Genomic DNA, 15,825 nt, shown 5'->3' on the forward strand with positions numbered 1-15,825 from the left:
AAAGCAAGCCGTACAAACGAGACTGGCAACATTAATTTCAAACTTAACTTATTTTCCCTTCTCTGTTTACTAAAATCGTGAATCCAGACTCTTGTGTATTTTATAGTTCAGATTAAAATAAAGATTTTCAATCGGAAGTAATTTCCTACTCTCAAACACCATCGTCATGTTTACGAGGAAGGCTATCTTCGAAAGCTGGGAGTGAGGAGGCAAGAGAGGTGTGGCGGTTCCGGTATGGCCACCCAACATTTTGTTGCTGGCTTGCCGCCCGAGTCATGCCGCTAACCTCGCCGCTCATTGCGCTTGGTCTGGCTGAGCCCTTAGTGATATAAGTTAAGGTGGGACCCAAACATGACAAAGTCTTATTCTAACAATGATATCAAATAGGTAAGCATTAGTTGCCTCTTACATAGGCAGCACAGCTTACACACTTTAATTTCTAACTTCCATAGCCTGTCTCAAATATCGAACAATTTCTTTGGTTGGCGATTCCAATTTCCTTAATACTAAGCTACTGCTACTAAATTTTCTTGATTCTTTACAGCTAAAGTTATGTTCTGTTGTATCATCGGCCTCTCTATATAGCCCACAAAGCCCATTATTTTATTCCTGTTTATATAGATTTTTTAAGCCTATCATATTCAATTTTGTGTCCATTAGCCTACTATTGCTGCTTCTTTAATGTTAAGTTCACCAATGCAATCTCTTCGCCTCAACTTCGACATTTCTGCCTTCTTTCCTTCTACTTTCCTTTTAATTTCATTTATCACTTTAAACTTTATCCCTTTCTTGAGTGCTTGCTTTCTATACTTTATTACTTCTTCAATTTCAATATCACACTTTTTTTTTTTTGCATATTGTATATCAACGATTTTTCCCCCAGCATCCCCCATGTGTTTCTCTTATTTGGTCTTCCACTATTTCCTGTAGAAAATAACGTGATTTAACCGGTTTTCACCTTCATTTCTTCCACACCAACAACAACCAGTTCGGCTACTTGAAGTTAGTCGAACTGGTTGTTCTGCTTTTTTGCGGTTGAATCGTTTTATCATCTAATGTTGTGATGTTTAGAAACAGCATCACCTTTTTATACTGTAGGCCTACACTATTCTCAAGTAACCACATTACTGTTTCCGCTATCAACGTATGTTCAAACATTCTTATCATAATCTTGTACTGTATACCCTCTGGACTCTAGAGTATAGATCTTTCATTTCTTTTTTTTCCTTTCTTACACCTCATGTATCAATATCAATATTTGCAGCAAATATCATGGTGACCACTACTGTTTCATATAATTTCATTCTTACCAGTAATGCAAAACTCCTACTCTGTTACTGTCTCCATACTTTCTAACTTCTTTGGACCACATATTCTATTTTTGCTTCCCTTTTTCTTATGTTAAGACAGTGGTCTCCATTTTCTCAGTAGGCCTATCCTTCTCCTAAGTATCTATATTCCCTAACTTTTTCAAACAAGCTCCCACTAGACACCCGAAAACTGGAGATATTAAGGCTTTCAAGAAGCAATTGCTGACGACTCTTCTGAGTGCTCCGTGATACTCTAAAGACTTGGAATATATCCGACACGAAAATCTTGTAGGGCACAGTGTTTCCATCTGTGATATGATCAGGGAAACTTCAAACTTGAAGTGAATGAACATATATCACAAGCACACGTGATTTTAATCAATGTAAATATCACCCACGAAAGGGATTTAATACCGAATTCTATCTTGGGAATATATATCCACTTGGAATTCATTTTATGGTAACAGCTTCTGGCCGGGTGGAGATTCGAACCCCAACCTGTGGGCCGGAAACCATGCCAGCACGACTCTACCAACTGAGCTTATATTCTTTATTTATTACATCTTATATGGGTTATTTATTTCATTATTTCCTTTCCTCACTGGGTTATTTTTCAGTGTTGGAGCCTTTGGGCTTACAGAATCCTGCTTTTTAAAACTAGGATTGTAACTTAGCTAATAATAATTGTGGCGAAATTTCACCGGTTTATACAAAATAGCCCGATGTACTGGGCAGATCACAATGTCTTAGGGACAAACTTCACAAAACCATCGGGGGAGTAAATAGAAAATGGCTATAATTTAAACAAGTTTTATTATAAAAATATTAATCTAATACGAAAGAAACATGAAAAATTAACCTTTACCTGACATACGAGAACATGTGACCGAAAAAAAAAACTATGTCCACTTCGGACTCAAGATATCAACAAAATTAATTGAACATTTATAAAGCTATCTCGATAAAACCCTTATCGAGACCCTTAGATGTGCTTTACACAATATCACTGATCCCCTGGCACAAGGATCGACAAAATATTAACAGATAAAAACTTTACAACAACTCTATCAAGACCTACACGGAAACCGACCTGGGTACAATAGGCGTGGGGAGAGAGAACAATTAGATAGGACTTACTATGATTGGGGACGTCGGATCAAAGAGCGCGAGCAAGCCTTGCAACTTCCGACGTCACCTTTTTGGCGCGATTTGTCCTGAACCTAAATTTCTAGATTGGATTTTTTTATCATGTTACAATAGAATGACGTTATTTTTCCTAATCTTAAATTACTAGTAATTGATTTCATTAGTCTCAGCGCCTTCCTACCAGGCGGTTTCTCTTTTTGGTTCTAAACATTCACGTCTTGAACTACATTCATTCGCCCGCGAGTTTTCTCCTCTCCCTCCAATTTGACGTAGTCGTAGGCGGAGTCAAATGGCGGGAATTTTGATTGATCAGGTCGAAATTCCCGACATCCTCCACGCCCCAAAATAAGGAGTGATGAAACGTCGGTCAATGGGATGGAGCTAGACTCGGGGTGAGGGGAGTGACTTACTCCGAGACTCTGTTAGGCTCGCTGCGTAGCGCTCCGCAACGACTCGAACAGAGTACGCACAATATACAACAGCAATGTTACCCCGGGGGTAATAAACACAATCTATAATAGACATAGTCATACAACAGTTCAAATTAGGCAATGGGCCTAGCAATTCTAATGCACTCGTGTATAATACATATAAGGAACAGCAGAAATCAGTGATAATGTACACACACATTTTACAGAATTCAAATGGCAGGCAATTAGGCAATGGGCCTAAAACAAACAGAAAATGGCAATGGAAATGCACACAATTCAAATGCAAAGGCAATTAGGCAATGGGCCTAAATCAAACAGAAAATGGCAATGGAAATGCACACAGTTCAAATGCAAAGGCAATTAGGCTATGGGCCTAAATCAAACAGAAAATGGCAATGGAAATGCACACAATTCAAATGCAAAGGCAATTAGGCAATGGGCCTAAAATAATCAGAAATGGCAGAAATGCATACATAACAATTCAAGTGCAAAGGCAATGGGCCTAAGACAATTCAGAAAATGGCAGAAATGCATACATAACAATTCAAGTTCAAAGGCAATTAGGCAATGGGCCTAAGACAATTCAGAAAATGGCAGAAATGCATACATAACAATTCAAGTTCAAAGGCAATTAGGCAATGGGCCTAAGACAATTCAGAAAATGGCAGAAATGCATACATAACAATTCGAGTGCAAAAGCAATTAGGCAATGGGCCTAAGACAATCAGAAAATGGCAGAAATGCATACATGACAATTCAAATTCAGTCTGTCTCAACTCACAATAATCGAGACTTCTATAACGCTGCTACATGCAGGCTGTTACTTAATGGAGTACAAGAGGGAGGGGTTGGTTCTGTGCAACGCTCGGTCTGTACGCACGAGAGACCATCCCGTCCCCGTTCTCCACCCTCTACGCACTTCCAACCTCCGCAGATTCACGCACACCTCACAAACTCCACCCTCCCTACCTTCCAGATAGGACACGCCCCCTTTTCACTCACTGTTTACAGCTACTTTTTATATATCGTCACTTTTCAGCAGACAGTCCATTAGTTCTCGCTGTTTCGCGGCAGCCCTTCTCAATGGGCGTGCAGAACGTCTTTGTGCGTTCGTCTGCTCTGATTCAGTTTCATTTTCATTTTCACTTCTTTCACTAACTGCATAGTTCTCACCTTTCTCGTCGTTGTCGTCCGTTCCTGTGGCTGGTTGTTGAGTTGTCGTAGCTGTTGCCATACCCTGGTCGTTCCCAGACGTCTCCGCTATCCCTGGCATTCTGGCTGTCGAACTGTACGCGCCCTCTTCTCCGTCGTCTCCTTCATGGTCATCCTCAGAGGGGGCTATTTCTAGGGGAACCAGGTGGCTGACAGCTCGCAGCGATTCGACACCCTCAAACAACACTTTCGCCGAACGTACGACTCCGTCGTCGTCAGGATACGTCTCCACGACACGTCCCAGAGGCCAAGTCGCTCTTTTCTTATTCTCCTGCTTAACTAGCACGATGTCTCCGGGGTGCAGCTTGGAGGGTTCCCCGGGCCGACAGTCGTGCCGGGCTCTCAAGGCACTCAAGTATTCCTTTCTCCAGCGTTCCCTAAAAGCTTTGAGTGAATCTGTCAATCTTACGTAACGATCACGTAGCTTCCGAGAGGTGAAGGTTGCGTTGAGATGGTCGTCCGGTAAGATTGGTGCCATGAGGTGGACTTGGTGTCCTCTTATCAAATGGGAGGGGGTGAGGACTTCATCCTCGCGCTCGTCACCGCTGTACATAAGCGGTCGATTATTCACCACTGCTTCTGCTTCTTTCACGAGGGTTAGCACGTGGGCGTCCGGCAGGTACTTCTTTCTGAGGGCTATCTGGAGGGTCCGTTTCGTTACTCCTATCAAACGCTCGAAGAACCCACCTTTCCAAGGTGCACGGGGCGTCTGAAACCGCCACTTTATGCCAGTTTTCCTCAGGAACTGCTGGACTTCATCCTCTTCATAAAGTCCCTGCAGGAGGTGGCTGGCAGCCTTGAAGGTTTGATGGTTATCGGACATGATGAGCTGTGGGGCACCGTGGGTGGCACTAAACCGTCTAAGTGCCAACACGAATTCTTCTGCTTCCAAAGAGGGACAGAAGTCAAGGTACACGGCTCTGCTAGCCATGCAGGTTATGATTAATATATATCCTGGCCGTGTCTCAGTGTTAATTGCTGCTGTGTGGTCCACTCCGACCGCCGTGAAGGGTTTTGTGAGGGTGATCCTTTCCTTTGGCAGGGGGGGTGGTGGTGGCTGTCTCGTTAGAGGCTGGAAGGCTAGCTTGCATTCAGGGCATTGCCGCACGGTTCGCTTCGCAATGGAACGCAGACCCGCCACCCAACATTTCTGTCGAAAGATACCTATTAGAGTATTCACCCAACAATGCAAATGTAACCGATGTAAATAATTTAAATACATCCTAACTAAATGCCCTTTGGCTGGCAAGAGAATTAAATGATCAGTTTCTCCTACATGGGACACTCGTCCCCTGGTGCAGATGAGATTATCTACTAAAACTAAATTCAATTGTCTAACAAAATTAGCAACTTCACGAGGGGGTCTGACTCCGCCCTCTAAGTAGGCATAAACAGTAGGCAAATAATGTTTTTGCTCTAATTGTACAACAATACTGAACGGATGCCGTTCTATCTTAGCAAACTTTAAAACTAGTCTGGCTACTCTTAACAAGAATTGGAACCCTACTTCCCTTTTCAGGATGTCCCAAATCTCGCCTGGGGGGGTAGGACACATCTCCTCCCTCAACTCCTGCACTGTCGCTACTACGTGAGTTTGATGTAGTAGATCTTCCTCCTCGTAAGGAACAGGCTTTCCCGTGGTCCTGAGGAATTCTGGACCGTTCCTCCACAGGGAGTTAGCTTGCAATTGTTGAGCCGTTGCACCTCGGGATAGGATATCGGCAGGGTTCTGATGACTAGGGACATGGTTCAGACTGAAACTATAAACCTGCTGAATAAAAATAATTTCCGCCACTCTGTTAGAAACAAACACATTTTTATTAGACCTGGCATCGGGAGATGCTACCCATGCCAACGTTACCTTACTGTCGGTCCACATTACTATTTCCCGTGGCTCGATCAGTTCCTTGAGCGTTCTTGCTAGTCTGCTGCCTAACAACAAGGCCAGTAACTCTAGCTTAGGGATCGTCAGCTTGCTCATCCCTTTCGGAGTGATCCGGGTCTTACTCGTTACCAGACTTACCCGATTGCATTCGTCCCTAGTATATGCCACTGCTCCATATGCCTTACTGCTGGCATCGGTGAACACATGAAGGTGTAAGCCTCTTCTTCCTATTGATCTTTGAAAGGTGATGTCGCTCACCGCTTTCAAATCATTCAACAATTCACTTGCCTCTTTAGCCCTTTCTTTTCCTAACACTTCATCCCAACATACATTATCCTCCCATAGTTGTTGAAGGAAAAGCTTTCCCCTTACAAATAATGGGCTTATCAAACCTATCGGATCATAAATGGAGACTAATAGGGAAAGTACCCTACGCTTCGTAGGGACCCATCCCTCCCCCAACTCACAGATCCTTTTACTTTCTTTCACACACAATCTGTCCACGTCCCGGGCCCATCGCAGCCCGAGCACGTTCACACTCACAGGCTCACTCCACTGTTTCTCGCTATCGAAGGCCAAGTGATTGCTGGCCCACCCTTCTAAGGGCATACCCGCCCCTTTTAAGATGTTATGAACAGACTCATGCTCTTGCCTCATATGTTCTATATCTTCAAACGTGGCCAGATAATTATCGACATAAAAGGATTTTACTAAATCTGGGCGCCCTTCCTCTTTAAAATGACAATTTAATATTTGTTGTAGAAAAATGGACTAGCTGTGATGCCGAACACCACGACTCTAAAGGCGAAGGTAAGCGCTCGACCAGCTGCCTTGCGCCACAGAAATCGTGTGTATTTGGCATCACGAGGATCTAACAAAACACGATGGAATGCTTTACTTATGTCGGCTAACATGGCATATCGATTCAACCTAAACCTTATAATTAAACTATATGCTACCTCTACCAAATTGGGCCCAGGTAAGAGACATTCATTCAATGACTTGCAACCTTGTGACTTTGCCGAGGCATTGAACACGATTCTAAGGGGGGTGGTACGGCTGTCTTTCTTAACACCAAAGTGTGGCATGTAATAACCTTCCACTACGGGATTTTTCACCTCTGATATAAAACCTGCTTCGATATATTTATCTATCACTCCCTGATATTGTTCAAAATATTTCCTATCCTTTCTGAATTTGGTCTGCAACGACTCTAACTGCGCCACAGCGTTACGATAATTTGTTTCTGGCCTAGCATCCGACCCGAATGGTAGGCTAACCTGATATCCCTCAGGTTTTCTTACAACGCTTTGCGATACCTTTCGCACGGCCTCGGCCTCGCGAACAGTGTATTGCTCAGATGGGGCGATGCCAACACGGTCTAATCGCCACCACTCATCTACATCATACAGATATGGCTCGTCCGTGATTCTGCACGCTCTCAACGTTCTTACTTGTTCGACCTTTTCCCCTTGGAACAGCCACTGTGGCACCTTCCCGTACGGGGACATACCATTATGCGTTAAGAAAAGATTTATCCCATCTACTTTTTCAACACCTATGATGAAATAGCTAAAATAATCAGCCCCAACTAAAATGTGAACGTTCTTCATGGTATCTGATTGGTTTGCTGGATCGGCTAACGTGACTCCCTTGGTCAACAGATGCTGTCTGACCTTTACATAACCCACGTTATGTATCGGGACGTCCACGTGTTCGTGTGCCACCAACTTCATATGCACGATTCTTTTCCCCATTTCAACCCTGCAACTTACTACATCGTATTGTCCGCTTATTTCCTCGGAACCAAACGGAGCTATATTCAAGGATACTCTTCCTACCACCGGTAGGCCTAATTGACGGGCAATTTTTGCAGAGATGAAGCTCCTCTGGCTTCCTGAGTCGAGAAATAGGCGGACTCGCTTACTACCTTGCTTTTGTTGAATACCTGCCATGGCTGTTGGCAAGATAGTGCATGGGAGGTCCACATCAGACCTCTGCGCGATCTTTGCGCTCGTGCATGGTTTAGATTCTACTTTAACTTTGGATGGACGGGGGGCAGTTTGGTTCTGCGCAGGCGTCGCATTTACTACGGGGCGGGACGTTGTTGATTGACTATTACTACTATGACTAGGGATTGATTGCGGTCTACCCGCATCGCAAATTGCAGTGTGGTGCTTAGCATTACAGTTTCTACAGGAATTTGAAACGGGACATTTATCGCTACGATGGCCTGATTTCGTGCAATTAAAACAAAGACCCCTTTTTAGCAAAATGCGACGTCTAGCAGCTACGTCAATCACTTGGCGACATCCGTGAGGCGGATGCCGTTCGCTACAAAATGGGCAGGAATTATGGTGGATGGGATGGGTTTTCGGTCTTACACTACTGTCTGGTCTTTTGTCACTCTCAAGACTGTCGCCTCTCTGCAACGCATCGTCTTCTAACATTCTTACAATAAAATCTATTGCCTCAAAAAACTCGTCCAACGTATAGTCGCATTTCCTCAAATGCTCTACCACTTTGCGGTATAGTTTTCCCTCCGAAAGTTTTTGATTAATGAGGCTCATGACCATGCCCTGGCCTAAGTCATTGGTACTAAGTCTTTTGATTTGTTCAATAATGATGGTCAACTCAAAACGGAACCTTTTGAGTTCTACTGGGTTTAGTGACGGCACAAAGATGTTGGCTAATTTACGGTGCAGAATCACGAGTGTCTGGTGCACGTTGCCATACTGCTTATCTATTAGGTCTAATGCTACACTATAGTTCGCGGCGGTTACACTTAGAGATTTGATGATCCTAAGCGGCTCTTTGCCCAACGTCCCCAATAAATATGTGAATTTAGACACTTCGTCTAAATCAGCTCTTCGATCCACGTGGATCGTGAATAGTTCACGGTACGATGCGTACTCTTGCACTTCCCCTTCAAACGTGGGGAGAGGCAGCGGCTTCAACCTGGGGAGGGCAACATTCCCCGTTGAAGGGCCTTTCACTTTATCTATTCTATTATACAATAGAGTGGAAGCACGTGTCGCTTCACCTAACATATGCCTAATTCGGGCTTCGAAACTAGTTTCTAGCTTAACGCGCTGGCTCTTGTATAGCTCTTTAAGCTGTCGGACCTCTGCCTGCAACTCCGTTACCAAATTCTGGTAAACGGACTCGGAGTAGGTCTCTATCAGCGCCCTATGCGTTTCGCTTAGTAAATCCTCCAGTAGGCCCATCGACGCCTCGATATGAACGATCGTGGACACAGCCATCTTAATTAACTTTACTTTACGTTTGGGGGGGTTGGGCAAGGCAAGGAAAGAAAGATAATTTTACGTTAAGAAGGGACTCAAACTGACCCACGTGGGCGATCGCACATCGGGACGTAGACGAACCTTTGATTGTTCCTTCTCTCCCACCCTTAAAAGCACATATTCTAATTAGTCCCGTCCGGCTCTGGGAAGCACTTGTGATCCAGTTCGAAGGACCAAATGTGGCGAAATTTCACCGGTTTATACAAAATAGCCCGATGTACTGGGCAGATCACAATGTCTTAGGGACAAACTTCACAAAACCATCGGGGGAGTAAATAGAAAATGGCTATAATTTAAACAAGTTTTATTATAAAAATATTAATCTAATACGAAAGAAACATGAAAAATTAACCTTTACCTGACATACGAGAACATGTGACCGAAAAAAAACTATGTCCACTTCGAACTCAAGATATCAACAAAATTAATTGAACATTTATAAAGCTATCTCAATAAAACCCTTATCGAGACCCTTAGATGTGCTTTACACAATATCACTGATCCCCTGGCACAAGGATCGACAAAATATTAACAGATAAAAACTTTACAACAACTCTATCAAGACCTACACGGAAACCGACCTGGGTACAATAGGCGTGGGGAGAGAGAACAATTAGATAGGACTTACTATGATTGGGGACGTCGGATCAAAGAGCGCGAGCAAGCCTTGCAACTTCCGACGTCACCTTTTTGGCGCGATTTGTCCTGAACCTAAATTTCTAGATTGGATTTTTTTATCATGTTACAATAGAATGACGTTATTTTTCCTAATCTTAAATTACTAGTAATTGATTTCATTAGTCTCAGCGCCTTCCTACCAGGCGGTTTCTCTTTTTGGTTCTAAACATTCACGTCTTGAACTACATTCATTCGCCCGCGAGTTTTCTCCTCTCCCTCCAATTTGACGTAGTCGTAGGCGGAGTCAAATGGCGGGAATTTTGATTGATCAGGTCGAAATTCCCGACAATAATAATGATAATGATAATAATAATAATAATAATAATAATAATAATAATAATGATAATAATAATAATAATAATAATAATAATAATAATAATAATAATAACCCTTTCAGTGCCTGTGGCCAGAGTTGCCAATTTAGCGATTTTGTCGCTAGATCTAGAGAATTTGAATGTCATCTAGCGACATTTATTGGCCACTAGCTACAAGGAGCAAATCTAGAGATTTCCTTTAAAATCTAGCGACAAATCTGGAGAATTCTGGTAATTTTGAACTACTTACGAAATTTTGCGTTATTTTTATTACTCAAAGAAAAATAAATAAATAAAATAGTGGAAAGCGCCTAAAATAAGACCTTCTATATTCCCAAAATAAACATGAATACAAGAGTACACAAGGGTGATGTCACCCCCCCCCCCTACCATAGACTTGCAAGTCCTGTAGCACGGTAGCGATCTCGTAGAGTGCATGTTCAATATTGCTTCTAAATATTTTCGTATGGATTCGTACCAATGCCCAGCCTACCTACTTAGTACTCAGTATCACGTAGTCACGACTCACGTTCGGAACTTGAGGATTAATAGTGTTTTTATAACAGCCGCTGTGTAAGATTATCTGTTACTTAGTGATATAATCAACTTATTCTTAGAAGTTTTTGATAAACAGAGGAGCTCTTGCATGACATGGCATACACAAATGCATAAATATTTCACACACACACACACACACACACACACACACACACATATATATATATATATATATATATATATATATATATATATATATATATATATATATATATATATATATATATATATTTGTGTCCAGATTGAATCTCAGCAACTATTAGAGTTACAGTGATAGTAATTATTGATTAATTATTAAAAATCTTATTTTTTGTTTATGAAAAAAATAGCATTACTTGTTTGAAATTTATTGTATCAAGTACTGAATTTCTTGAATAATTTATTTTACAAATTTATTTCCTCTTTATTAATAACGATTATTAATTTTCCTTCCATTATTCCTAAATAAGCAAAATTTATTTCCTCTTTTCATTACAACAAGTTCAAATAATTATACCACTGGTATGTTAAAATATCAATACAAAAATGTGACAATATCTGCTAATTCATTGCCTTTTTTACAGTATTCTATTTTAGCTACTTTCTTTAGAGAAATTCCATTTGACTTTAGCTACTTTCTAGCTACTTTTGCAAGCCTATCTAGCGACATTTGAAAATTTGAGTTGGCAACCCTGCCTGTGGCCAATTCAACAAAACTTCTAATGTAGCAAAATATTTTAAGATCACACAAATCTTAGCTTCTTGATATTTATTGGAAAGTTCTCATCAATACCTTTTCAGTGAATAACAACTTTTTCTAGTTTGACCGATTTTAAAAGAAGCTCCACTTTTTCCAAATTCAACAAAGGCATCAATGGCAGTGAAAATATTAAATTAAAGTAAAAATAAAATATCAGGAACGTTCAGACAGGAAACAAGAAGAAGCTCCGTTGTAAAGGCAATAACCGCATACGATTGCAGTCTATAGAGTGAATCGGTTTACAAGCTCTCGGGCCTTATACAGTTACGAACTTACGTTTTGGAAATTAGTTAGTACTTTAAAGGGTACAAATCACGTTCACGTATTCCATACTTAGTTCATGTGAAAGCAAACGTAGCTACATTTTTTTTAATTTCTGTACTACCAGTGCAATTAGGAGCTCCATTACTGGTGAAATCAACAGCTATGGTGAGTACTTCCGCACAAAATGCATGCGGTAAAGTTGTACTGGATTACAGATTCTCATTTCGAACAGAAAATATATGTTTTCCTGTAGGAAATGGTGTGATTTAACCGAATTTGACCTTCATTTCAACCGCAAACAAGCAGAACAACCAGTTCGACTAACTTCAAGTAGCCGAACTGGTTGTTGTTGGTGTGGATGAAATGAAGGTGAAAACCGGTTAAATCACGTTATTTTCTACAGGAAAACATATATTTTCTGTTAAAATGTTTAAATATGGCTCTTGTTCAAATTCCGTCCTCACTTCACTCATCAAGAACGTATGTACTGCGCACGCTGACATTGCTAACGTTAGAAATGCTACGCTAATATTAGCAATGCATAAATAATATGTTTTTATTAATTTACATTATTTTTTCAGGAAATTTATTAAATAAAATTTTTATTTCAAAGCATTTTTCAATATACCCTTTACACAATATATAAAAAAGGATACAGAACCTAACAAACCCACCTAACCTAATCTAGTAGTTCCCAGGTAACAACCCCTAGCCGGGGGAAAGCCCCCGGACCCCCCCTTCGGTATTATTGTACTGTATTACAGGGCAATGTAACCTGGGGAAAAAACTATTTTTTTCTATAGAAAAAATTCCTCTCTCCGAAAAAGACTTGTTCCCGTCGCAAATGAATAGTTTCAGAAACTTATACATATCTATATCCAACGATAATGAGGAACCCCCAGTGGGAACTCGGGGTTTTGGGTGGGGAAAAGAAAAGAAATTAATGACTTACTTTTATGACCCGGACGACGAAACTTGTGGATCACCGTGGTGTTGAGACTGTGACTTCTTAACTTCAATGAACGGCACTTGGGACACTGTAAACGTTGGGGTATTACATTATGTGATTTATGGAAATTATCAACATTGGATGACGTATCAAAAAATTCCCCATTAAATTTAGCAAATGCTTTTAAGTATGGATTACTGCAGCCTTTACAAGTTTCTATAACTTCCATTGTAAAATACGAAAAAAACCTCACTTGAAATAATAAAGACCTGACTACGATAAAGGTTTCCATTGAAAAGGACTTGTTGGAAGGGGTATGGAGAGACCACTTGAAGAGATAAGGGAAAGGGGTTGGAAAATATATTTGCACGGGGGGGGGGGGGGGGGGGGGACTGTGCAAACTTTCCATACGTATGGGTTTGTGATTGGTTAACGTAAAAACAATGGAGTCTAGACAGTAAACATGAATGGACTAGAATGGGAAACTTGTCCAGAGCAAGTATTTATGTGAAATCGGGTTGTGACAAGGTAATAACAAAATGTATAAAAGTAATATAGCAAGATAAAATGGAGTGTATGATAAATAATATTTAATGGAAATATAAAATGAGGTGATTTTATAAGATATCGGATAATAAAATGAGTAATTCTTGAGTCAAACGTAATATGTATACGAGGGTATTACATAAAAGGAATGGTATAGTTGTACTTGATCAAGTCAAATACTTGAATAAACCGGGTGAAGTCGAATAGTTGAAGTTGGCGGGTAGAGAAGAAGTAATCCTATTGGTGGGGGCGGAGTTTACGCAAAGGTGGGAGGAGTTTATGCGCAGAAGGTCGAAACCTGCTATGTACAAATGAACGAACAAGAGCAACTACAACCGACCCGTAGAATGTAAACAGATAGCCTAAATGAAAAACACTGCTAATGTTAGCATGTTACGCTAACATTGCTAATGTTATATTGAGCAGCTCAATATTACCATATTTTTTCATCGGTTTATTATACATCCAAGAAGGTAATGTATAAAAAAGAAAAGGCTTGTTTTACCATTATTTACCGTTTCCCCAGTATGTTTTCCCCACCCAAAACCCTGAGTTCCCCACTGGGGGTCCCCCATTATCGTTGGATATAGATATATATATATATATATATATATATATATATATATATATATCTGAAACTTAATTTTCAATATTAAACTTACCCGATAATCATGTAGCTGTCAACTCCGTTGCCCGACAGAATTCTATGGAGGGATACGCCAGCTATCACAATACTAGAAGGGGGTGTACTTACCAGCGCCACCTGTGGCCAGGTACTCAATCATTTGTTGTTGACACCTCCTCAATTATTCCTCTGTCGTGCTTCCGGCTAGACGTTCTGGGATACGCTCATGGTCTTCGAGTTTATTCATGGATATTTGGTGAAGTATTCTCTTAGATTAACGGCTGTCGCATACTGGAATCTTTTTTATATTAGCTAGTTAGCTTTTATATAAACTCTGATTAACGGTTAATGAATTTTTGCTTGTTTTTGGATCACCCTTTGACTTACTCTTTGAAACAAGATGTCTGACGTTTCGCAAGCTCCCTCCCATAGACGATGTAGGTCTTGCAATAGGCGTATTCCGAAGGTCTCGGTAGATCCTCACACCGCTTGTTCTGACTGTAGGGACAGGCCCTGTCTATTAGAAAATCGGTGTGAGGAGTGCGCCGGACTTTCGGAATTGGATTTTGTACGTCTTTTAAAATATTCATCCAAGTTAGAGAGAACTAGAGTTAGGAGAAGTTCTTCTCACTCTTCTATGTTTTCCTCACCTCATGATCCCCTACCTTTTCCTACCCCTGTAGTGGCTACCCCCGAACCTACTGTGTGCCCTCCGCCTGATATGTCAACTGTTTTGCGTGCTATTCAGGCTTTAGGAGATAAAGTAGAATCAGTGGTAAGTGACCATAAGTCTCTGATGGCCGAGGTTAAAGAACTGAAGGTCAAGAGTGCAGTGGGTGGAAATAGTGCCAGTGCTGTGACGAGTGCTAGTGTCTGTGCAGTGCCAAGTGCTAGTGGTGCCAGTGTGGTGCGTGAGGATTTTTCTGTGCGAGCCAGTCGTCCTCCCAGTCCGGGACCTCTTGCAAGCTCCCATGCCCAGGGGAGAAGCAATGTCGAAGGGCTTAAGGGTTCGACAGGCCTTGTTAGGCGCACAGAATTATCCTCGGTGGTTGCGGGCGTGTCTTCCTTAGACCGTCACTCCCACCTGCAGACGATTGAGCCCGTCTTCTCGTCCGCTGATCTTCATGCAGGGAAGAAACGTTGGTCTCAGGTCTCGAGACCGCTTAAACGTAGAGTTCAGTCAGCGAGTGCTCAGCCAGGTTGTAGTCATTGGCTCAGCTCCGACTCGCCTCTGTCATCGGTCGACTGTACTCCGCCCAAGAGGAGTAAGGTTCTGCCTATACAGACCCCGACTGTGACTTTACCTCAGTCTGTTATCGTTTCTGCCGACCCCAAGTGGACCCTGCTTCAGTCCATGCAAGTTCAGCTTTCGGACTTGATGCGTGAGTGTCGGGCTGAGAGTGTTGCACCGCCTGCACTCCCTCCACCTGTTCTCGCTGCACCTGTGCTCGCCCAGCCTGCACCTGCTCCGCCTGTGCTCGCCCAGCCTGCACCTGCTCCGCCTGGTCGCAGCACCATCTGCCAGGCGTACGATGTTGAACCACTTTCGGAGTTTGCTGTTCACAGTGTTGTTCAGCCTCAGCCTTCTTTAAGGCAACCCTTGCTTTGGGATCAGGAGAGTTACACTCTTCCTCCTCCTCCCCTTGCTGCTCCACCAGTGGTGCAACTCTCGGTTGGGGTACAACAACCTCTCCCCTCCGTGAGTCTGTCTGCTCAACCAGCGCTGCACCGAGTTCAACCCTCATCTAGGCAAGCTCATCTACACCATGCACTTGCGCCTCAGGAGCCTCAGCTTGCTAGAACTTTACCTTGTTCTGCGCAGCCTCAACCTTCTCATGCTCCACTCATCTCTCAGGAACAGGA

At 42.1% G+C, this 15,825-nt stretch overlaps 1 protein-coding gene across 4 annotated transcripts in view; it reads left to right on the forward strand.

Annotated features, from left to right (window-relative positions):
- Prp40 (pre-mRNA processing factor 40) overlaps positions 1-15,825 on the forward strand; it is an 874,860-nt gene that overhangs the window by 117,020 nt on the left and 742,015 nt on the right. For 2 of the 4 annotated variants that reach the window (XM_068373862.1, XM_068373865.1), the window contains exon 1: positions 11,799-12,007. The exons of 1 other annotated variant lie outside the window; for it this stretch is intronic. In XM_068373862.1, coding sequence (XP_068229963.1) covers positions 12,005-12,007 — 3 coding nt within the window. In that variant the 5' untranslated portion in view covers positions 11,799-12,004. Of the gene's footprint in view, positions 1-11,797; positions 12,008-15,825 lie in introns of those variants that run through there. One more of the 4 variants, XM_068373864.1, reaches the window with a different exon arrangement.

This window comes from Palaemon carinicauda, chromosome 5, assembly GCF_036898095.1.
Source record: "Palaemon carinicauda isolate YSFRI2023 chromosome 5, ASM3689809v2, whole genome shotgun sequence".
Lineage (NCBI taxonomy): Eukaryota > Metazoa > Arthropoda > Malacostraca > Decapoda > Palaemonidae > Palaemon > Palaemon carinicauda.